This window comes from Nomascus leucogenys, chromosome 10 (genome assembly GCF_006542625.1).
Source record: "Nomascus leucogenys isolate Asia chromosome 10, Asia_NLE_v1, whole genome shotgun sequence".
Taxonomy (NCBI): domain Eukaryota; kingdom Metazoa; phylum Chordata; class Mammalia; order Primates; family Hylobatidae; genus Nomascus; species Nomascus leucogenys.
In genome coordinates, this window is record NC_044390.1 from 34982912 (window position 1) to 35007519 (window position 24608).

The following is a 24608-nucleotide window of genomic DNA, read 5'->3' on the forward strand; positions in this document are numbered from 1 at the left end:
GTATCTCAGCTTGTAGCCTAACTGTGCCTCTCAACTGAATGAATTTTAATCCAATCAATCTAATTCAATATAGCTAATATATTCTATGTATATACTTTTCACTCAGATTCCATGGCGACCCAAGCTTGGTTCTGCCTTTCTGTAAGATACTTTAAGGAAACTGGCCTAGATTACATGTACACTTTAATGTATGTCTACAGTCACCGTTAAGTTTTCTGACTATGAGAATGCCACTAGCTGAAGCCACTTTCTTTGAATCTGGGACAAAATAAGGAAGAATAAGGATTTAAAATCAGCTTGCTTAAGATTTCTTCAGAAGAAATCTGTCTTTTCTGTCCCTAAAGCACACCATTTTGCTTTGAGGCTTTCTAGGTGTGCTCATAACAAACCATCAACATGATACTTTTCACATCATTCATTCAACAAACATTTAATGAATGCCTACTAGGTAACATGCATTGTGCTAGCTGCTGCGGATACGGCAGTGAACACAACAGAAAAGGCCCCTACCCTCAGGGAGCTTACATTCTACTCCCTGAACATGCTGTCCTGAAGTCAGCTATAGCTGCAAATTTTCCTCAGGAATGTGTTTCTCACAGTTACTGACCACCAAGATAATGTCAAACAATTTTAGAGCCAGAAGGATCTTAAAGATCACCTAGTTCAATGTTCCCATTTTACAGACAGGTAAGGAACCTGAGCCTCATGTAAGTTAACTGACTTCTCCATGGCAACACAAAGAACTAGGACTAGAATTTAGATCTCTTAGCTCCTAATGCCCTTTAATAGCAGCAAGACAGGAGCCCAACGCAACTCTTGATTAGCACTCCTGTGAATGCCTAATTTCAACACCTCTAATGTATTTTCCCCCTGCTTTCTTTTTCCCTTTTGAATACGTTTCCCTCAACTTTTTTTCTAAATCTCCACGTCTTGCTCTCTTCCATTTTCTTTCTCTCTCATCTTCATACCTATCAGTTTTCTTTCTTCCTGTTTTATTTTTCCTTTACTTTTCACCCTCTCTACACATTCACCACCATAAACAAAAATACACTTTCCAAAAATTAGTGCCTTTTTGGCCCCCTTTTAATAATCGTTAAGCCCTACAAAAGGCTCATTGAGATTTGACTCCTTCAAGTCTCCACATACATATTATTCTATGCTGTATCATAAAAATTTATAATTTCAGGAATATTTTAGAGATTGGAAATTATCTGACCAGCAAAAAAACAAATTTGGAGAAGAAAACAAGAATGGTAAGGCTATTTGGTCAATTAGGGATTGGCATCCTTGAACTGATTTTAGTGCTAAAACTGGACAGAGACCGTATGGAATAAAGTAACTTACTTTCAGTGTTTAATTTTAGCTTTCTAAAATTAATCTTCACAAAAACAGCTAATAAATTCAAAAAGTCAAGTTAATTTTGTTGTAGTATAAAAAGATAAAAAAAGAATACGTCACTTCAAATTGGATCATCAACCCCTGAATACTTAATAATTGTTACTTTAAATTTATTTTAAAAACTGAATTTCTTTAAAACATAAAGAATTAATGGCACTGGAAAGGTATATATAAAGATTTGTTTTTTGGAAACTAAATATACTAAGTAATTAACTTTGAGTTGCTTGAATCAAACTAACACAACTGAATAGGGTCAAGGGGAAAAAAATCTAATCTCTCACTAGTATAATTAGAAACAATCACAGAAAATCATCTCTACAATATTATGCCAAGAATAGGACATACAGCTGAAAAAAAGAAAAAGAAAAATGGGAAGAACTTTCTTGGCATAAAAAAACTAAAACAGGCAAAAATATAAATATGTATAAATGAGCTTGTATATGAGCAGGTGACTGGAAGGACAGTAAAATTAAAATTTATTGGGCACTTATCAACAAAGCACTATACTACTTCCTCTCACTTCCTTCTTATAATCATCTTATAAAAAAGGTTATCACCTTTTTACAAAGAATAAAAACAAATTTTAAAAAAAAGTTTAAAAGGTTATAATTCTGAGTCAAATTTTTCTTTCAATCTAACAACTGATAATAACAACACAATATTAGGAGGACTATACGAACATATTCTAAATAGATTCCTACCTCTTATCTGGCAGAGTGTTAGTCAAATTCCTTATTGATCATTTTTCAGAAACCCTTAAAGAATATGATCTAAGAAATTATTCCATTAATTATTTCCACTGCACAAACTGATTAACAGCACATCCCTTAAACACTTATGGCAAAATATGTCATTCTTTATTCAATCTTTTGCTAGAAATAAAAAATATTAAGTTACATGAAAAAAATAAAATCATAGCAACCAAATCCCTGAATATTCATACTTAAATAAAGTACCCTAAAATCTTTATGGGGCAGGACAGAGTAGTCCTTAACTGATGCCTTAAAGTGTCCCCTTTTCCATTTGCAAAGCAGCCAGCTTCCTCTAGGAACTCACACTGGCATGCCCATACTAAAAAGGACAACAGTTCTGAATGGTGCTTTATCTCAATGGCTTCTTACCTTCAACCTGTCTTGCACTTAGCTGGTTAACAATCCCTGTAAAATTATTTCCTTATGCAATTTTCTTCATTAAATTCAAAGTATTTTAGAATAGAAAAGACTCCAGAGATTATCCAAGTAGGTTACAGATAAAGAATTCACACTAGGCATTAAGTGACTTGCTCAAGATCACAAGTAATGAGGCATTAAAGACAATGATCCAATTTCTTGACTCCTATTTCAATGCCTTTTTTGCAACCAATATCATTTTCCATTTTTTAATGGTAGTTAATAATGTTTGCATCATCCAGGGAACTTTAATGTCTGGGTCTCCTCTCCAGCAATTGTGATTTTGGGCAATCATGGCAGTAGAATTTTTAAAATTCCCCAGGTATTTCTATGGGTGCAGTCAGGGTTGAGAACCACTGTTCTAGAGTATTAAAATTCTGTCAAGACCCAAAGATGTTTTCTAACCTTAACAGACATTTTACTCTGTTTACACACTACATATCTGATTTATAATCTTCTTTCTTCTTTCTCTATTCCTTTCCTCGAATCTGTCCTTTACTACTCATATCTAACTCCTCACCAAGAATACTTTCCCTTCTCTTGTTCTAGAGATACAAAAGACTACTTAAAAATAAATAAGTGCTATGACCAAGGTGTTTACATGCATTAGACATGGAGTGCTTGAGCGCTTGTAGGAGGGACCACACTAACTCAGACTTGGGAATAGAGTGAGTCTGGGAGCAGAAAAATTTTCCTGGAGGAGACAGAAGATAGTATATGAATTAAATAACGTATGAGACTTAGCCAGGTGTTTGGTGGTGGCAGTGGTGGGGAGTCAGGTGGGTATAAATGTTACAATAGTTCAGTCTGAGAGAATGACAAGATATATGAAAATAAGGACAAGTTATACACCTGGAGGAGGAACAGACTTTGCCTTCCAGGTGCTAAGAATGTATGAGACAAGAAACATGGATGGAGCTAAGTGGCCTCAACAACTATGAGAAGTGGCTGCTGTGCTCGAATCAGCTGAGAGTCTCAATATCTGGCTGGATCTTTAGAGGAGTGCCACAGAATCTTTACCTGTGGAACAGCTCTGTGGATCTCCCAAGTACACTCTACACTCCCTCAACCTAAATTTCTGCTCTAAATTAGTGGCACTCATTCACAAAGGTTTGCAGGTCTGAAACCTTAGAAATCATTCTTGATCCCTTTCTTTCACTCCTATATCATCAAGTCCCATTAGCTCTATCTACAAAATGTACCAAATCTGATCACTTCTCAACACCTCCACTAGTCCAAGTCATCGTATTTTTTTTTTTTTTTGCCTGGACTACTGCAGTATTAGTAACATTCTCTCTCCCTCTCTCCATAAAAACAGGACATTTGTTATTTGCTATATTCCTACTTATATCTTGAAATAATACCTCATTCATTGTAGGCACCCAATAAATACATAATTATTAGAATACATTCTATCATAATGTCTTAATTCAACAGATTCTTGGCACCTGTGGATTTAACACTGGTAGTTTCTACTATGTACAAATGGCTTTCTAGGGTCATGGCATTCAGGTTTCAAAGAAACTGATGTTTTCAGCTCATGTTCACATAGTTACTCTTACAAAGTAATATAATCCTGGCTCTACTACTTACAATCTGTGTAACCTTGAGCAAATTCCTTAACCTCTCATGGAGCTGTTGTGAAGGTTAAATGAGTTAATTCACATAAATACTTAAAATCGCATCTGATACACAGTAAATAATATTCAATAAATATTAGCTCTCTCTCTTTCTCTGTGTGTGTGTGTGTGTGTGTGTGTGTGTGTGTGACATACCTATGACAAGAAAGCCAACATGTGGTACCAAAAGTGAAGATAAAATAAGACAGTCTAATGAAGTGATGGTTTTCACACACACAAAAAAGATGTTTTATGGTGGAAAATGTTATTCTATAGCTGTGTTCTTGAACTTGAAAAGTAGCAATGATCTTGAAATAAATCCCTCAGAAATGTGAAGACTGTACTTCTTGCTGAATCAATATAACAGCCTAACAGGTTTCTCCAGTCTTGATAAAGCAGGCCATTCCTAAATCTATCCCATGCTGTGGATGTTATTCCCACTGCTAAAACAACTTTACTCACAGTCCGTTCAATGCTAATCTCAAATATAATCTCATCAGTAAATTCTTTTCCTAATCATTTTCCAAGATACGTGATTACTCCTGCCTTTGAAATATCCAAATAGTCTACAGCCGTACCATCCTGAATGTGCCCTATCTCTTCTGAAATATCCAAATAACCTTGAACTTCTTACTCTACTACATAGTAAAATCATTTGTGTACTTATCCTACTAGATTATATGAGACCGCCTCTTGTTCATCATGCTTTCAAGATTTACTGAGTGCTTGTCATATGCAAAGTACAGAGGATACAACGGCAATGAAGACATGCAATAAATAATGCAGCAACACCATAGCAGTAGGCACACTATGCAGAGATGGCATAAATGAGGATGATCTCTTCTACCACACATCTGCAGTATCTAGAATGGCACAACATGTATGGTAGGGACCGATAAGCATTTGTCAACTTTAATTCCTACCTCCTTTTTGAAGCTTTTCCATACCACTATAGCTTACCTTTTTTTTTTTTTTTTTTTTTCTGATTCTCCTCAAGGAGAATGGTATAGACAGAATTTGCTTCCTAAAGGTCTGTCTACACCATTCTGTACATGGTATCTTTTAATCTATGTATTAGCATCACAGGCTGTTTTTTAATATTTTACATATAAATATGTCCTATCTTCCCCAACTATAAAACATGTGTTCAAAACAGCAAGAAATCCTAGAGCACTCTGTACTTATTACTAAGCATTTAGTATCTGTTCAATGGTCCTACAATTTCCGAAAGCAACCAAAATATGTCATGCACCTATTTACATAGCTGATAGCATCACTTCTGAACCATCCCACCTGTGCTCTGGGTTCTCTATGAAGCAAGTAGCTTTCACATAGGTGTTCTTAAAGCAGGAGGCCAAAGAAATGTCTGCTGTAAGCATGAGACTATGTCATTGTTCTCAAGCTAGGAGTCCAGAACTTAGAAAGACAGATTTAGCTCCTCTTCCAACTAGATGCCTGGGTCCTCAGAGAATTCAGACACAAATTTGTATAATGAATTCACCCAGATATTTTGATAAGCTAGGTACCTGTAAGATAATATGCACATAGAAAGCACTCAGTAAATGACAGTTTCCTTTTTCTCCAATCTTACAAGGCCCTAGATCCTGTTGGTAACTAAGAAAAGGTAAATGCAACTATCAACCACTTAATTCCAATGCTTTAACTATCCAGAAGAAATTAATTCCTGGTTCTCTGTTGATTCTAATCTAGGAGACAGCTTAAGGGAGCTCATGGGTCTTGAAGCCCATAAGGTGTACAGTAAGTCTTCACTTAATGCCACTGATCATTCTTGGAAACTGTGATTTTAGGCAAAAAAACATACAGCAGGTCCTTGAATAGTGTTGTTTCATTCAACATCATTCCATTGTAATGTTGATGAGAACAAAAAATTGGTTTTGTTATATGTAGTTTTGCTTCAAGTCGCAGTTTCAAAAAAACTTATGTTAAGTGAGGACTTAATTCACCTGAAAGCTTATCACACACTTAAATATAACAAATAGGAAACATTATGCAACTTGAATACAAGAGTATGTTCATTGGTTTCTATAGTTATCATTCCATGTACAGTATTCATGTGAATTCTTGGATGAAAAGTCTCTTACATATTTGGATACAATCATACTATACTAGAACTGAAGACCATACAGGTCTCTGTTCCAGTATTTTCTGGCTACTTCATGGCACTGCATAATCACTTCCACCCAAATCTAGCCAAATCTAACTTTAAGCACTTCTGTATCTATTCCAAGACGAACTCCCTTTCTTGTTTAATCTCAGTGACTCTTAGAGAGGGCACTCTTCCTTCTGTATCTCTTCCACCTCTAACCTTTCTAACCATCAAGAACACACAATAGATAGTAGATCTCACATTTTAATGGCACGAATTACAATTAAAGTTTGCCAACTGAACAGAATTGATAGTGGTACTCAATGCACTTGGGAAACGAACTTTTAGTTAAACCAATCTCAATGTGCAATTACAGTAAGTTGCCATAAGAATAATATCTCTAATCTACACTCACCTACTAATTCCTTATCTCTCCATCTTTCATTCAACTCAGTCCCTTAAGTTTTGTCATTCTGACTTAAATTATTAAAACCTTAACCCTCAAGACCCACATGGTAGCTTGTGTTCTGCTGTCTGACAAGGTGTTTGTTCAGATTACCTACCAGTCGAATGACCTATTTGGCTTTCTTGGGTCTGTCCTAACAGACAGAAATTGGCAACCTAGACTCTTTCTTCTTCCACTAGTTATAGCTTCTAGATCGATATCTTGGAAAAAAATAATTACACCCTGACCTGAAATATTACAGTTCCAGTTGATCTAAGGTTCAATTTTTCTGTACTCTATCTAATACTTAAAATGTCACTTTAAAAGAGTAAGCCATACATTCAAAATGTTGCTTCACCAATGTTACAGGAATATAGCTATTTAATATACTGAACTCCAGTGGAAAATGTTTGCCATACATGGCTTCTTTTTAAACTAGTAAGTACCTTAAAAATTCTTTTTCTAATGAAAATAAATTTGCTCATGTATTAATCTTTGTATGTCCTTAAAAACAAAAACATAAATGTCTGTCATACCAATGATATAACTGCATTTCAAACCTAACCCATTCCATATCTTAGCCCAGTTAGAATTTCACATTTGTAGGCTAAAAAAATTAGACCAGAATTTTTAAAAATCCAGATAGCTGATTATAACTACAGTAATTGCCATTATCCTTTACAAAATAACCTTAGTTTCTCAAATACAATTTTTCTCCAATCCATATCTACTTTCTGCTGTGATAAACGGTGGTCTTCCAAAAGATAAAGTAAGTTCTCTGCAGTTGCTCTAAAGAAATAAAAGGTAGCTTTAAAATAGCTAGATATGTCTATAGTAAGGGTTACCAGAAGGGTGAAAGCCATACTAAAACACAGGGTAAACAGAATAAATTACTAGCTAATAATAGTCCTTCAACAACTAGGATAAATATTTGTAGATAAACAATTTTTTTATGTAATAAGCTTTGAAAATACATTTCTTGGTTTAATTGGAGAAACTGTTAATACAGAGTAACTTTTATCTACTAATTCTATATTAACAAAATTGTGTTCCATAGCAAAAAAAGAGAAAAGCCACAAAAGATAGACAGAAAAAAGTAAATGGAAACCATGTTTGTATATGAAATAAGTTTCATCCTCCCACTTCGAATCAATTTGGAAGGTAAAGTGTTATGACAAACTATTCTGATACCTATCAAAACTTTGCTTTTCATTATACTGGGAGAGTTCCAAATCAAATTATTGATTTTTACTTGAAACTGGTTAAGATAGTCATCAGATGTCTTCTTCAGTTATTCAATTATCCTATAATGTCTGATGGGAATTTATAATACTTTTAATTCCCTTCTTCTATTAACAGAGATTACATTAACAGAAATGGGAGATCAACAGATCTGACATTAACAGAGATGATAAAATCATACTAATATTTAACAATTTGGGAAGTTAATTTGAGAAAATATAAAGATATTTTATTGTTTGGTTTTATAAAAATTTTATGTGATAATAGCTAACATTTATTGAGCACTTACTATGCACTAGGCTCTGTGCTAAGCGCTTTAAAAGTATTACAACACTTTAAAAAAATAGAAGCCTGCAAAATGGAACAAGCATTAAACTGTGAGTCAAAAATCTAGATTCTATATCCAGACTGAGCTAAAGCAAAAGAAGAAATATTTAAGAAATACTTGTGAAACAACATTTTACAAACCGCTAATGAATTTACTTAATAAACAGGCACGCGCGCGCACACACACACACACACACACACAGTAGCCAATCAAATAAGCTAAAAAAAGCTTTTAACTTCCTTTAATTGAAAATACAGAGAATGTCTATTTTTAGTTTGTTTAGCAAATTCTTCAAAAATACTGCAAAAAATTTACAGATATAAAAGATGTTGAAATAAATTTCAATCTATGCTATATCCAAGTAACAGCAACCATAGGATCAATAAGGTCTGAAATAATGAGGTTTTGCTATGTAAGTAAAATAAAACTCTGAAAATTAAACATTTTTCCTTTTAAGTCATAAAATAAACCCACAAAGGAAGTACTGGTTGTTCTTTATTTGGTAGTTACTTATTTTTCTCTTTAAATAAAGTATCCCAGAATAAATACAAAATTCTTACTTTGTTGCCCGTATAAACTTGCCCCAAACTGAGACAGCTGACCTGATGTAGATGGTGATGCCAGCATCTAGAAACAAATTAATTACATTAGAGCATAAAGAAAACAGAGCAGAGCATTGTATTTACACTCTACAAATCTGTAAATCATACCATAAATGTGAAAATCTAACACTTTTTCTCATTCTTCAGAAAAACATAGAACAAACATTCTACATTCCATGTTTTCTTAAGAGAATATCACAATTGGATAAAACCAAACTGTGCAAATGAAATTAATTTTTAATACTATAAGTTTTCTAAAAGTCACACGAACTTGAGTTATAGCAGCACTACTATTTCACTTAGCAAGTTAAAAAAATAAAATTATATAGGCATGGTATATAATTTATATATTTGTGATATGAACCTCATGGCACTTGTACAATGCCTTTGAATTTACTTCATCAATTTTTTTTTCCTTGTAGATGTAAATTATTTGAAGATATATTATGTTCACAGAACATATATTCATTTTATACATCCTCATAGAAATGAATGTAGTAGTGCCATATACTCAAAGTACTGAAGCTGAGTAAATGAAAATATGTGTGTGTGCATATTTGTGTATTTCCTGTCTTATATTAGACAACCATCAAAACATCCTAATTAAATAAGACATGAGCCATGTCATCAAGGGGCTTACAATCTAGTGGGGAAAGAGAATGAATTATACAACTCATTATATTTTAAGGCACAGTGTGCCTTAAATGCTCTAAAGGAAACATGAAACATCACTGGAGCTACACAAAGGTATCAGGAATACTCTATAGAGTGGTAACATTTAGGTACATACAATGAAGGGGTCTTCCCTCAAGAATATGAAGTGAGTATAAGTGTAATAAAGGTTAGTAATGTAATCAGAAACCACCTGTACCCCCAAAACTATTGAAATTCAAAAAAATTGAACAAAAATTTTAAAATTAAACACAAAAACCCAGTATCCAGTTGTTAAAAAAAAATAAAGGTTTGTAATATTATTAGAGAACATAAACAGTGGCAACAGGATAACTATGAAAGGAGATAAAGTTCACCTCTATTTGGAGATAAAGCTCACCCACATTATGGCATAGAAGAATGCAAAATAAATGTCATACAAGAATGGCTACCAACTATAGCAATAAAAAGAAAAATAATATTAAGCAACAAGGTGGCAATCAAAATGGGCTTTGGGAAGATAACTCTAAAAGCAAAAATAGGATATGTTGAGATACTAAACGACAACAGCAGAAGTGAGACTAAAAATAAGAGGTATTCTGGTGGTAGAAGTAACAGTTATTTTACGTCCTGTTGACAAGCTGGGGTATAACGGGAAAAGGAGGTGAATGGAGACTCAAAAGAGAGAACTATCAGAGGCTGATCTGTGGTTTCCAGGGATGAAAAATCATGCTGACACTGATCACAGTTAGAAAAACCAAGAAGTGAAACGTGTATTTTTGTTTGTTTTTTTTCTATTTTCTCACTCTGTCTTGTGGTGCTGAGGTGAAACATTTAAACAGTAGAGGTTTTACAATATACATTTCATACTATTTTCATGTCAAAATTCTAACTTGTTTTAATTATACTAAAGTTTGCAAAATTTTTATACAGCTATAGTTTTAGACCAATGATACACATCAGACACTCTTGAGGTAGGGCTGAGTTATACACCACTCTAAAGAAAACAGTAATTTGGTAAGACAGTAGTGATTTTTCTAAAAAACAAACAAACAAAAAAATCAAACCTTATAAATATTCCCTCCCAAATCCAGAGGATGTGTGACCTAGATAATTAAACTAACATTCTTTATCTATACAATTAAACTATATATTCTTTCCCAATTATAACCCAACAGATCAAAAGATGCCTGATAAGTTCTTTTCTTAGGTATTATAGATTACTGTTACTGCATTAACTGAAAATATTTTGTAGGTATATTAAAAGTTCATTTCCAAATTGCAAGAACAAGAATATATAATAAAGCTTTAGTTGATCACAGAAGGTAAAAGGTTTATGGCACATGTACACCTATGTAACAAACCTGCACGTTCTGCACACGTATCTTGGAACTTAAAGTAAAATTAAAAAATAAAAAAGGAAGTTATCCTTTTTAGTAAGTTTTCTTTTATGATTATGTAGTGGCCTTCTTTATTCCAAATAATGCTTGATATCTTAAAATCTGGTTTTCCTAATAGTAATACAAATCAACCATCAAAAAAAGGAGGTAAAAGATTTATATAAAATTCTTAAGAATCATGATTTTCTGTCATTACAAGCTATAAATGAAAAAGTACAGTTGTTTCTAAAGGCTGCAAATATAAGATGTTGGCCATCATAAATGCATGACTTAGAACAATCCATAATGTGAATATTGTCAAACAAAACACTTAAAACATTTTTCATAAGATATTTATGTTTATCGAATAGTTAACTCCAGACAACACACATTTTAGTCTACTTTCTCACACTGATTATACATCCATGAATTACAGATATGCCTGGGTATCTACCTGCCCTCTCAAAATGGGAGGAGGGAGTAAGTAGGGAGGGGAAGCAGAGCATGAAGGTAAAGAGGTGGTAGGTCCCTAGGCCAATTACTTGAGATCAAGAACCGTAGGCTGATTCACTAACTAAACAGTGTAATATTAAATACAATCTTCTGTATGTGCCACTACATGAAGGTGGTTAGTAAACACAGCTTTACAGGAATAATAAAAGTTTAATGTTAAATTTAAGAGTTTATAACCTTCAACACATTCATGTAAAATAAGCATCGATCAGCTATACAGACATATCTTAAAATTACTGCCTCAAAATGTGTCAAAAATGCAAATATCTAATTTCTTATAAAGTCTATCCCTAAGAACCTGTACTTTTAAATTCTGACGGCAATATTTCATGAAACAAGTCGGTGCTAAAAATGGATTTAACACAGTAAAGAAATGTGAATGTCACAGAAATGCTTTTTATGAGTATAGAAAATGCACAAGAAATATACTCTGACAGAACAGTAAGTACTATTAACAGAAAACAAAATTTATATATTTTTTAAATTCTGAAAGTTAATAATATAAAGGTAAATTTCTTAGAAAAATATAAAACTTTAGATCAAGTTACATTACAGTAGGGGATGCAGCACAAGTAAAAAGAGCCTAGTTTTGGAGTCAGAAATAATCTGGGTTTGAATCCTGGTTCTGCCACTTACCTATGGAACGGCCAATACTTGGTTTCCTTCCTATAAAATGAAAATAACTAACTACCTCACAGAGCCGAACTGAAGGTTAAATGAAATAAGATATGGCATATAGTATGTGCTCAATAAATGGTAGCAGCAGCTGCTAATAATCTAATCTTCCCCTCAGTTGCAGAACTCTCATTAACAGGAGTGAGAGGGGGCATTCAGACTCTTGAGAAATTTATTAAATAATACCCTTAATTTATATAACTTTTTGCCCAAGGGGCTAAAGAAAGAAGTTTATCTTCACAAATTCCAGGTAAAATAAGGCGTAGAACTTGTGCTCTTAAGAGTGGCAAAAGGTAGAAAAAGATTAATAGAATGCTGAAAACAACAAGTTACAGCACACTCTAAAATCATCATAATAATCAGGTCTTCCATATCTCTCAGAAATCTACAATGCACACTGCAGTCAAACAACAACAATAAAAACCAGGAAGCAACTAGAAGAAACAGTAATGTGATTCTGGTTATTTCCCTAACCCATCACAGAACTTCTTTATCCTTTAATATACAGAATGTCAAAGAAATCCACAAATTGTTGTAAGGAAATACAACAAAATTTTGTTAAATAAAAATTCCATGACCATGACAGCAATTAAAAAATAATATTTGTTTTAAAATATTATTTTTAAAAGACTGTATAATATACTCAAAATTATGGTGATAACATAATTCCTAGCACTATGTTATTATTCCAGGACAAAAATGACAAATGAATTATGACTTTTTAACTGTACCATATCTACAAAGAGAAAGAGAGACAAAGAAAGAAAGCCTATACATGCACACACATAGAGTTCCAGATCTAGACAGAAGCTAAAGAACCTTTAAAATTGGAAAACGGATGACTTAAAACATGAAACTAATGAAATCTAGCAAACAGGCACAAAAAAAGAAAACTATGAGAAGGTAATACATTAAAAAGAACAAGGCCAGGCATGGTGGCTCACGCCTGTAATCCCAGCACTTTGGGAGGCCGAGGCGGGCAGATCCCCTGAGGTCAGGAGTTCGTGACCAGCCTGACCAACAAGGAGAAACCCCGTTTCTACTAAAAATACAAAAATTAGCCAGGCGTGGTGACGCATGCCTGTAATCCCAGCTACTAAGGAGGCTGATGCAGGAGAATCACTTGAACCCAGGAGGCGGAGGTTGCTGTGAGCCAAGATCACGCCATTACACTCCAGCCTGGGCAACAAGAGCGAAATTCTCTCAAAATGTCCCCCAAAACAAACAAACAAACAAACAAACAAACAAACAAGAACAAAAGAGAAAAGGGGCAAGGGAGGAGGCAGACAGTAAAATAAAATAGTCATTAAGTCACAGAACAGGGTAGCTTACAAATCAGATAACTGACGATATGCATCTACTAGGTATTTCAAATAATTTTCATTAAAATATTCTTAAGCTTACATAAGGAACATTTGAAAAATAGTGTAATACTCAATATAGTTAATTCCTTAAACACTTGAGACTCAAATTTTTTATTAAAAACAAGTATGGCATTATATTATATTATATTGTCTGAATGTCAGGTTACAGCTGAAGTACAAATTTACGGAAAGACATATGACTGACTCAAGGAATGTTTACATTTTAAAGGGTTTCAATATTCATTGTTAAGCTATTTTCTACAGTCTGTCTTAATTACAGCAGTCACTTCAGTGCCCCCCTCACAAACACTAACTAGTCTCTCACTTAAAAAAAAAAAAATCCTTCATGAGCTATGTACTATTGTTCCTATTTTACAGATGAGAAAACTGAGACACACAGAGACTGATGTCCTAGGACACACAGCTAGCAAATCAGGTAGCTGACATAAAAACTTACATAGTAGGATTTCCAGGGCCTACATTCTCAATCACCAAAAACTAATGAAAGAGTTTTACATGGCAGTTTGTTATAAAATAACTACACAAAGTATTCCATAGGTCAGTAAAAACCAATCTGAAAAATGCAATGAAAATGGCAACTGCATAACCCTATTAAAACCCATAAAGAACAAGATTAAAGGGAGAAATATCCTTCTGAAAAACCATCTATATTGGTATTAATGTGCAACAATCAAAAACCATTTTTTTAAAAAAAGGATGTCAAAGATTCTTACCCAGGATGTTAAAATGGTCTACAGAGCTATGGCAATTCAATTATGTTGTAGTTCTGACACAGATCAGTATGGTACACAGAACAAGATCTTAGAAACAGGCCCAAGAATGTATGAGACACTAGTACATATAATAAAGGGATATTTTAATTAGCCATAAATTAATGATCTAACCCAGGGGTGGGCAAATTATTGCCTGTAGGACAAATCCAGCACACTGCCTGTTTTTGTAAGATACATGAACCAAGAAAGTTTTTACATTACAGATGGTTATATAAAGACCTATTATACAAAATAGGTTTTGATTTTATATATATCCTTGATTTTGCTTCTTGGTCCACAAAGCCTAAAATGGTTACTGTCTGGTTCTTTAAGGGAAAGTTTTCTGACCCGTGATTTAAAGTAGAAATGGTGTCTGGGCAACTGGATAAGCTTGTAGAAAAAAAAAGTATTTGGAACCCTACAATTCACAGGTTAAACCAAAACACATTTCTAATGGACATAAATTATATGTGAAGAACAAAACATAAAAGTATTATAAGAAAGTAATTGAGAAATGTCTTCCTCAGTATGATCTCGAAAACAGAAGGCATTTAAAAATAAGACTGACGGATCACATTTAATTAAAATGACAAATATACGTATACTACAAATACCATGAATTAAAGGTGAAAAACTGGGAAAATATTTGTAATGACAAGAGGTTGTTATCCTCAATACATGGAGAATGCAAACTAGTAAGACTTAAGATCTCAATAGAGAAATAGAAAATGACACAAAAGAGGTACACAAAGGAAGAAATACAAATGACCGATAACTATATGGAAAAGACACATCACACTGTGTGTGTGTAAAATTAATGATGTTTTACTGTATGTACACGAAAACAATAAGCTTGTCTATTAGCAAAGACTTAAATGTAATTGCTGGTATTCTTGTTGGCATGGAGAGTGGTGATTACAGTAAAAACTGGTACAAACTTTTTGATGGAAAATATGTCTGTATGACCTAGAAGGTTTAAATAATTGTGTACTTTTCAATAAAAATATTTAAAGCATAAAATTAGAATTTTAGCAATTATTTCTGATAGCATTATAGGTAATTTTTCTTCTTCAAGTGTATTTTTAAAAATTTGTATAATTTACCTGTGCTATTTTGTAATTTTAAAAAAGTAACAGCAACAGCAGCCAATGGTAGCTAACATATTATTACTCCTATTTTTACAGAAAAGGAAACTGAGACTTGGAGAATTTCTTGCTAACAGGCAAAGTCAGGATCCAAACACACATATTTGTATTGCTTTGGAGTCCAAGTTCTTAATTCCTATGCCATACTATGTTCTTAATGTTTTTTTAAAAAACATTAATTTTTAAACCATTAAAGAAAATGGTTCGTGAATCAAACCATTCCATTACTACTGTGCCAACCAACTGGATCAGAATGGTGGCCAACATTTGTGAGTATGCGTGCAAGTAGATATACTAATTCTGATTTTAAAATGTAGACATATAGTATTTCTGCTTTTGAGAAGACATATATCTCTTTGTCATTCATTCTCTTTATATACTTTTAGATTTCAGCCTGAAAGGTTCCTATCTTCCTAATTAGAATAAACGCATTTCATCAGTAATAAATATTTCATTAACATTTTCCAAGCAAACTTAACTTTCATTATATAATCACAGCAATACACACAAATTGTAGGTTTTTGTTTCTGCAACGATACTACCAAAAATATATCCCAAATTCTTTATTTACAAGGTCAACACTTAAAACAGAAAACAGTGTAAATAATAATTCAATTATAAGTTACATAGCACATAGCTAAAAGCACTGTAAGATAACAGAAAATTAGATGAAATTATTCCATAAGCTATTAAACTACACAATAATTATCAACAAAGCCACAACACACATTAGTTGAAAAAAGCCCAATAATGCCATTGACAGTTTGTTTCCAAAATGACACAAGAATGTTCAAATCAAAATAAAAAAGGAAAATACAAAAACAGAATAACAAACATCCTAACATAAACCTAGTAGGTTAGGCTGATTTGCGAAATTCTGCAAAGACAAACGAAGTGATTTACTAATGATCGACTTCAAAGAAAAACAAGGGCATTTGTTCCCTATCTTAGAACTTTATAAATGCTTCAAACATCAGTAAAAATCTCATTAAGTTAATAGCTAGATTGTTTTATACATAAGGAGATCGGGCATAGCAAGTTTATAAAGTGTGAAAGGTAAAAAAGTTGGGCAGGTGTACAAAGTATAAGAATGCAACTGGTGTGAATAGAGAGTACAAAGTAGCTTAACAGAATTTTAGTAATTACATTCATTTTAAAATATTTTATAAATTTGCTAATTATGACTTGGTTGCATTATAAATCCTTTTATCCCAAATGGGATTATTGAACTATTAGCCTTCCAAAGCATTTAATTCATATCTCTATATCATCCATCACATTTCGAATACAGTTCTTCCAAATTTTTCCTATTGTAGTATCCCTATGGCTGAACAGAGGAGAGATACACCGAGGTCCAGAATTACAGCTAGATGACACAATAAGCATAAAGTTTTATTACAGCTTGTCATTATATCTTCAAGTCTGTGTAAATCTGCTTTCTGTTCTATAACTGCATTTGTTTTAATATCAAACAAGTTATTTCCCATATTGAACAAACAAAAAAAATCAGTGATCTAGAAGTTATACCATGTTTACTCCATGTCTTTGAGTACTTCTATCACAGTATTACCATATCCCAATTGGAGAATCACGGGATATTTATTTTCCCCATTAGAATACAAATTCATTGTCTTTGTATCCCAAAAGGATACAAGCACCAAAGGGACTAGCACTGTGCCGAAAAGATTGTCACTCAACCACAGACAGTATTCTGCACTTGATACGCTGTTTTTCAGGAACCCAGACACAGACTTACATTGCTGAAAAAATACAACATAATTGATTAACTTACATCTTTTTCTGACCGATGTGGAAACATAGAAGACTGGCTGTAGTACATGTTTTCGTCATGGTAGTCACTGTCGACCCCCTCTACAAACTTCTTTCTTGAAGCACCAAACATGCTGTTTGTCACCTAAACAAAAATATTACTTTTATCAGGGGTAATAGTTTGGAAAATGTTCAGTTTTACCTTACTTCTATGTGGAAAACAGAACATGAAGGGAGCATTGCTAAGATACAGAAATTGATCAACTAATGGCTAGCGGGGCATGTGATAAAGTCATAAATCTGATTATAACAATAAAGTGTTAGATGTTTATTTCCAGACCCTGAAAGTAGGAGAATCACATAAAGCCTATCTTAACAATTCCACTTCCTTTTAAAAAACTAAGTATACCTTACTCTTCAAAAATGGCAACCCCAAATATCATTTTCCCATACATAGATTTTTTAAAAATTAAGTTTAGGTTTAATTATTTAAAATCTTCACATGCATCTTCCACATTTGTGTATTTGTCATCACCTTATTTTCTCAGTTATCTGTTTTCCCAAGCATTTATTTTTCCTTACAATCTAAGTTTATTTTTTGAATCGGTGCATATATAGTGGCATACTAGAATTTTATCTCAAGCAAGCACCCACTCAAAGTACAATCTTTCATTGATCATACTGGTATAAAGTTATTATTTCAATGATATAATCTGCTTATTCATTTGTTTTTCCAGTCTTTGTAACATCCAACATTAGCAATTTTGAGCTCACACCAACATAAATTGCTGTCGCTTGTTATCTGTGGAGAAATGGTTCTAGGACCTCTTCCCTCATGGATTAAAAAATAAAATCCATGGATGCTCAATTCTCTCATATAAAATGGTTTACAATATTTGCATATAACCTACACACATCTTTTCATATACTTTAAATCACCTCTAGATTACTTACAATATCTACGTAAATGCTACATAAATAGTCATTGTATTGTTCAGGGAATAATTACAAGAAAAAACAGTCTGTACATGTTCAGGACAGACACAACCATCCATTATTTTTCCCCAAACATTTTCAATCTGCGACTGGTTGACCCACAGATGCAGAACCTGTGGGTATGAAGGACCAACTGTAATTATTAAAATCTGTGCTAATTTTTATTTTTAATTATTTTTAAAATGTGACCTCTATAAAATTACCAAAACTATTAACTGACTAAAGTTATTTAAGGTCAATGTGTCTTTCTCCTAACAGTACTTTGAAAACCCAGGTAAACCAATGTCAATGAGAAGAGAGATTTTAAAGACTTGAATACAAGGTGACTATGTCTTTTCACAAGTACATTTGTGGGGAAACCTCATCTCAAATTAGGTATCTGTCTTGTACATTCATTATGACTAAGAATATTTTCTTCCATTATAAATAAGTGAACAATTTCCATATCTCATTTCAAAAAATGCTGTAGTCACTATTACATATCAGTAGACGTGGTGAACTATGTTGCAGACTTTAAAGGCCAAACTTTACGTGTAACTCTGTTGAAAGCACCCATGCTGTTTAATATTTCTTATATATTCTAAGTTCCCTGTTAAATATGTAGGAAACTTAATTATTTGACTGTCTTTCCTCATGAGGTCTGAAAACCTATTCAGTCAGGTATAAATAAAGTCTAAGGACAGCTAAACTATTACTTTGCTATATGCTTTTAGGCAAGTAATTGCTTGAGGTGTGAAATATACAAAGATATTTTTTGAGGGTCTAACAATTTATTAGAACACAGGTACTTAATCTTTTATTGGGAAGCAGACTCCTGGTGAATCTCAGAATGCTATTCTGTACTCTGTTATTTCAGACCAGGATCCCGCGTGTCTATCCACCAGCTCCCTAAGTAGTCCCTACTAGGGGGAAAACAGATGTTTCTTAGTGAGTAATTTCAAAAAGGAAACAGTGGCAAAAATCACTTTAGAGCTTGCAAATTAAGATTCACTATACATAAGATTTTAGAAGTTTGCTTTTTGAAAGTTAAAGATACATTTAATTATCTTTATAGAACTTTTACTACTGAGCTCTAAGAAAGAATAAACACGGAAAATGCATAAAATGTACATAATTCAATAAAGTTTCAGGTGAATATCAAGGCATCTCTCATCAAATTTTATACACATAAATAAGCTCAAATTGATAAACTCTTCTTTTGACACTGTTTGTATAACACTTATCATCAAGACCATTATAGACTCCTAGAATTCTAAAATTGAAATTAATTGTATAGAATTAAAACTTTTATGCTTAATACCTTGCAAAAAGGTTTGGTTTGAAGGCAAAATTAAACATATGTTCCAGACAAAAGAAAATGAAGAAATGTTCCTTTTCCATCAATACCAGATTTTCTCAAGAGTCACTGTGTGTGTGTGTGTGTGTGTGTGTGTGTGTGTGTGCGCGCGCAAGAGAGAGAGAGAGAGAGACAGAGAGAGAGAGAGAGAAAGAAAATATACCAAACTTAAGCTTAATTTCTGTTTTGTGTGCTTTGGGACAGAAATTACACATCAGTGACAATACTAATTATTCTTATATGACTTCAGCAAATAATTAAAAAACAAAACAAAATAAGAGTGAGACAGAGAGAGAGACGGACAGAGGGAGGGAGAAATAAGGGTGTTTTACTCTCCCCCATGAATGCAAGCCCCCATCCAGAGATGGGTGCTGGTATGAGACAATTCTAATCCACGGCAAAATCACAAGAGAAAAAGACAACACAGGTTTCATAAAGCTAGATTTATTTAATTTCAAAGTGCCTGTCCTTTATTCTACATAGAACAATGGAACAGGGTAGGAAGTATTTAAAAATAATCAGGGAACATAAAACTGAGATGAAAACAAGGAGAGAAGTAACTGACCAGGCAAATGCTTGAAGGAAAAGCAGTCAGTTCAGAGGGTCAGTAAGCCCCTCACTGGTATGGCTCAAGCAGCATGAACTTAGGTGGTGAAGGGTAGGAACTTATGTCAGAGAGACTGGTTGGGGCTAGATCATATAGTACACCTCGCGAGCCTGAGAGACTTTGGATTTTATTCTTTGTTAGATGGGAAATCAAGAGAGGATTTAGGGGAAGCTTCAGAGTAACTTAATTTGGCTTTTTTTTTTTTTTAAAAAGGTCCTAGCTACTCCATGAGGAATGGGCTAAAGAGGCTATAAAATGAAAGCAGGAAAACGCATAAGGAGGCCAGTGATAGATAATGATGGCCTAATAGGGTGGTGAGTAGTAGCTGAATAAAGGATATACTCTAAGGCAGAACTAGTATGAATGGACGGATGGAGGATATGAAAGGGTTAAACTATACCCATCTTCTCCCTGAAAGAGAAGTTAGGGTACATAAAAATCAATTTCTATAAATTTCAAAGAGGATATGTCAATATTATATCGAAATACATTGAAATTACTGGTTACAACGTATGTTAAAAAGTTAATTTGGTAAATAAAAATTTTAATAAACGACAGTCATGTGCAGCATGACATCTCAGTCAATGATGGATCAGATATACAATGGTGGTCCCATAAGATTATAAACAAGCTGAAAAATTCCTATTGCCTAGTGATGTCTTGACAGACCTAAGCAAATACATGAGTGTGTATATCAGTTTTTAACAAAACAAAAACATTTAAAAAGTAAAAAAACAAAAAAATTCAAATAGAAAAAAGCTAAGTATGAATACAAGGGAAGAAAATATTTCGGTACAGCTGTACGTGTTTAAGTCAAGTATTAAAGAGTCCAAAAGATTTTAAAAAATTAAAAAGGTTATAAAGTAAAAAAGTTACAGTAAGCTAAGGTTAATTCATTCAAGAATGAAAAATTTTAAATAATTTTAGTGTAGCCTAAGTGTACAGTGTTTCCAATGTCCACAGTAGTATATTGTAATGTCCTAAGCCTTCACATTCACACACCACTTACTGAATTACCCAGAACAACTTTCAGTTCTGCAAGCTCCATTTATGATAAGTGCCCTATATAGGTGTAACCTTTTTAAAAAAATGTTTTATATCTTATTTTCACTGTACCCTTTCTGTGTTTAGGTATGTTTAGATACACAAATACCAATGTGTTACAACTGCCTACAGAATTCATATAGCAATATGCTGTATAGGTTTATAGCCTAGGAGCAAGAGGTTGTATCATCCAGGTTTGTGTAAGTATGGTCCACATTCATAAAATTGCCTGACGCATTTCTCAGAATGTACTCTCATTGTTAAGTGACACATGGCTGTAGTTTAAAATTAAATCAGACTTCATCTTAGATATACAGCATTAGAATGTTTGGTGTGTACAATTTGTCAGCTTTATTCAAGCAAACAAGTCAAGGGCTTATATCTACTTTGTTAAGTGATCACCTTTTTACTTGACACTCACACCAGACTTTCTAAGACAAATTGAGATTTTACCAAGAAAGAATATACGCATGTAGCAAAACCAATGTCTCTTAAACCTGTTTTGAACACAAATCTAAAACGTTTAATCAAGACATTTAATCTTTCCTTTGATTTCATAAGAACTAAGCAGCATATTCTAAAAAGTACACAGAGGTCAGGAATGGTGGCTCATGCCTATAATGCCAGCACTTTGGGAGGCCAAGGCAGGCAGATCACTTGAGGTCAGGATTCAAGAACAGCCTGGCCAACAACGTGAAACCCTGTCTCTACTAAAAATACAAAAAAATTAGCCAGGCATGGTGGCATGCACCTGTAATCCCAGCTACTCAGGAGGCTGAGGTGGGAGAACTGCTTGAACCCAGGAGGTGGAGGTTGCACTGAGACAAGATCATCATGCCACTGCACTCTAGCCTGGCTGACACCATGAGACTCCGTCTTAAAATAAAATAAAATTAAATTAAGTTAAAAATACAGAGATAAGTAAGCTAATCCTCTGTATCAAACCGAATCCCCAAAAAGAATTGGTCTCAAAAAGTAATAAAGAATTAAACTGGAAGACGTAATGGAGCCACTTAAGTTGGCTGGATTTTCCCAGTATATTGCTCCTTCATTATTTAGTTTAGACTAGCTATGAATTCCTAAGGCATGACATTCTCAACATTTAAATAGAGTATTTCAAAGCCAAATGTGGTAAAACAGAATAATCACAGAAATTTACAAAAAAAACCAAACAAACTTCAGATAAAATAACCAAGAACTTCAGAGAAGATGGGTAAAGTGGTCCCTGATACAGGCAGGACGAATGGCAATTAGGGAACCAACAAAATAAGAGGCAGGGCCTGAAACTACATAGAGGATACACCTAAAAATCCCTGAGATCATCACCTCAACATGACTTTGCAGCACTAATTATCTTAGAACCCAACACAAATCTTACGTTTCAGCTTAATTTTGGCTATTCACAGTTGTAACTGTTCATGGTAATCTCTGAAAAATGTCACTTTAACTCTCAAAAATGCTGTGTGTAACCTTTCTGATCTTCAACAATTAAAATTCAAGCTGATCAAACCAACCCTATATATTTATTGAAATTATTTATATCATCAATATCTTTTCATCTCTACTATCATTTCCTAGCTGATATGGTTTGGCTGTGTCTGAACCCAAATATCACCTTGAACTGTAATAATCTCCACGTGTCGTAGAAGGAACCCCGTGGGAGGTGACTGAATCATGACGGCAGGTATTTCCTGTGCTATTCTCATGATTGTGAATAAGTCTCATGAGGGTGAAGCCAAGATGGCCGAAAAGGAACAGCTCCAGTCTACAGCTCCCAGTGTGAGCGACGCAAAAGACGGGTGATTTCTGCATTTCCAACTGAGGTACTGGGTTCATCTCACTGGGAAGTGCAGGACAGTGGGTGCAGCGCACCGTGCGTGAGCCGAAGCAGGGTGGCACATAACCTCACCCCGGAAGCGCAACGGGTCAGGGAATTCCCTTTCCTAGTCAAAGAAAGGGGTGACAAATGGCACCTGGAAAATCGGCTCACTCCCACCCTAATACTGCACTTTTCCAACGGGCTTAACAAACGGCACACCAGATTATATCCCACACCTGGCTCAGAGGGTCCTACGCCCACGGATCCCAGCTCATTGCTAGCACAGCAGTCTGAGATCAAACTGCAAGGCGGCAGCCAGGCTGGGGGAGGGGCGCCCGCCATTGCCAAGGCTTGAGTAGGTAAACAAAGTGGCCAGGAAGCTCGAACTGGGTGGAGCCCACCACAGCTCAAGGAGGCCTGCCTGCCTCTGTAGGCTTCACCTCTCGGGGCAGGGCAGAGGCAAACCAAAGGCAGCAGTAACCTCTGCAGACTTACATGTCCCTCTTTGACTGCTTTGAAGAGAGTAGTGGTTCTCCCAGCATGCAGCTTGAGATCTGAAAACGGGCAGACTGCCTCCTCAAGTGGGTCCCTGACCCCCAAGTAGCCTAACTGGGAGGCACCCCCCAGTAGCGGCAGACTGACACCTCACACAGCCGGGTACTCCTGAGACAAAACTTCCAGAAGAACGATCAGGCAGCAGCGTTTGCGGTTCACCAATATCCGCTGTTCTGCAGCCACCACTGCTGATACCCAGGCAAACAGGGTCTGGAGTGGACTTCCAGTAAACTCCAACAGACCTGCAGCTGAGGGTCCTGACTGTTAGAAGGAAAACTAACAAACAGAAAGGACATCCACACCAAAAACCCATCTGTACATCACCATCATCAAAGACCAAAGGTAGATAAAACCACAAAGATGGGGAAAAAACAGAGCAGAAAAATCGGAAACTCTAAAATTCAGAGCACCTCTCCTCCTCCAAAGGAACGCAGCTCCTCACCAGCAACGGAACAAAGCTGGACGGAGAACGACTTTGACGAGTTGAGAGAAGAAGGCTTCAGAAGATCAAACTACTCCGAGCTAAAGGAGGAAGTACGAACCAATGGCAAAGAAGTTAAAAACCTTGAAAAAAAATAGACGAATGGATAACTAGAATAACCAATGCAGAGAAGTCCTTAAAGGACCTGATAGAGCTGAAAACCATGGCACAAGAACGTGACGAATGCACAAGCCTCAGCAGCCGATGCGATCAACTGGAAGAAAGGGTATCAGTGATGGAAGACGAAATGAATGAAACGAAGCGAGAAGAGAAGTTTAGAGAAAAAAGAATAAAAAGAAACAAACAAAGCCTCCAAGAAATATGGGACTATGTGAAAAGACCAAATCTACGTCTGATTGGTGTACCTGAAAGTGATGGGGATAACGGAACCAAGTTGGAAAACACTCTGCAGGATATTTTCCAGGAGAACTTCCCCAATCTAGCAAGGCAGGGCAACATTCAAATTCAGGAAATACAGAGAATGCCACAAAGATACTCCTTGAGAAGAGCAACTCCAAGACACATAATGGTCAGATTCACCAAAGTTGAAATGAAGGAAAAAATGTTAAGGGCAGCCAGAAAGAAAGGTC

The 24608-nt window shown here is 34.7% G+C and overlaps 1 protein-coding gene across 4 annotated transcripts in view; it reads right to left on the reverse strand.

Annotated features, from left to right (window-relative positions):
- CNOT2 (CCR4-NOT transcription complex subunit 2) overlaps positions 1–24608 on the reverse strand; it is a 111298-nt gene that overhangs the window by 26759 nt on the left and 59931 nt on the right. For 3 of the 4 annotated variants that reach the window (XM_030819992.1, XM_003259531.4, XM_030819991.1), the window contains exons 3-4: positions 17203–17325; positions 8869–8935 (exon numbers count right to left, since the gene is read on the reverse strand). In XM_030819992.1, coding sequence (XP_030675852.1) covers positions 8869–8935; positions 17203–17325 — 190 coding nt within the window. Of the gene's footprint in view, positions 1–8868; positions 8936–17202; positions 17326–24608 lie in introns of those variants that run through there. The other variant, XM_030819993.1, reaches the window with a different exon arrangement.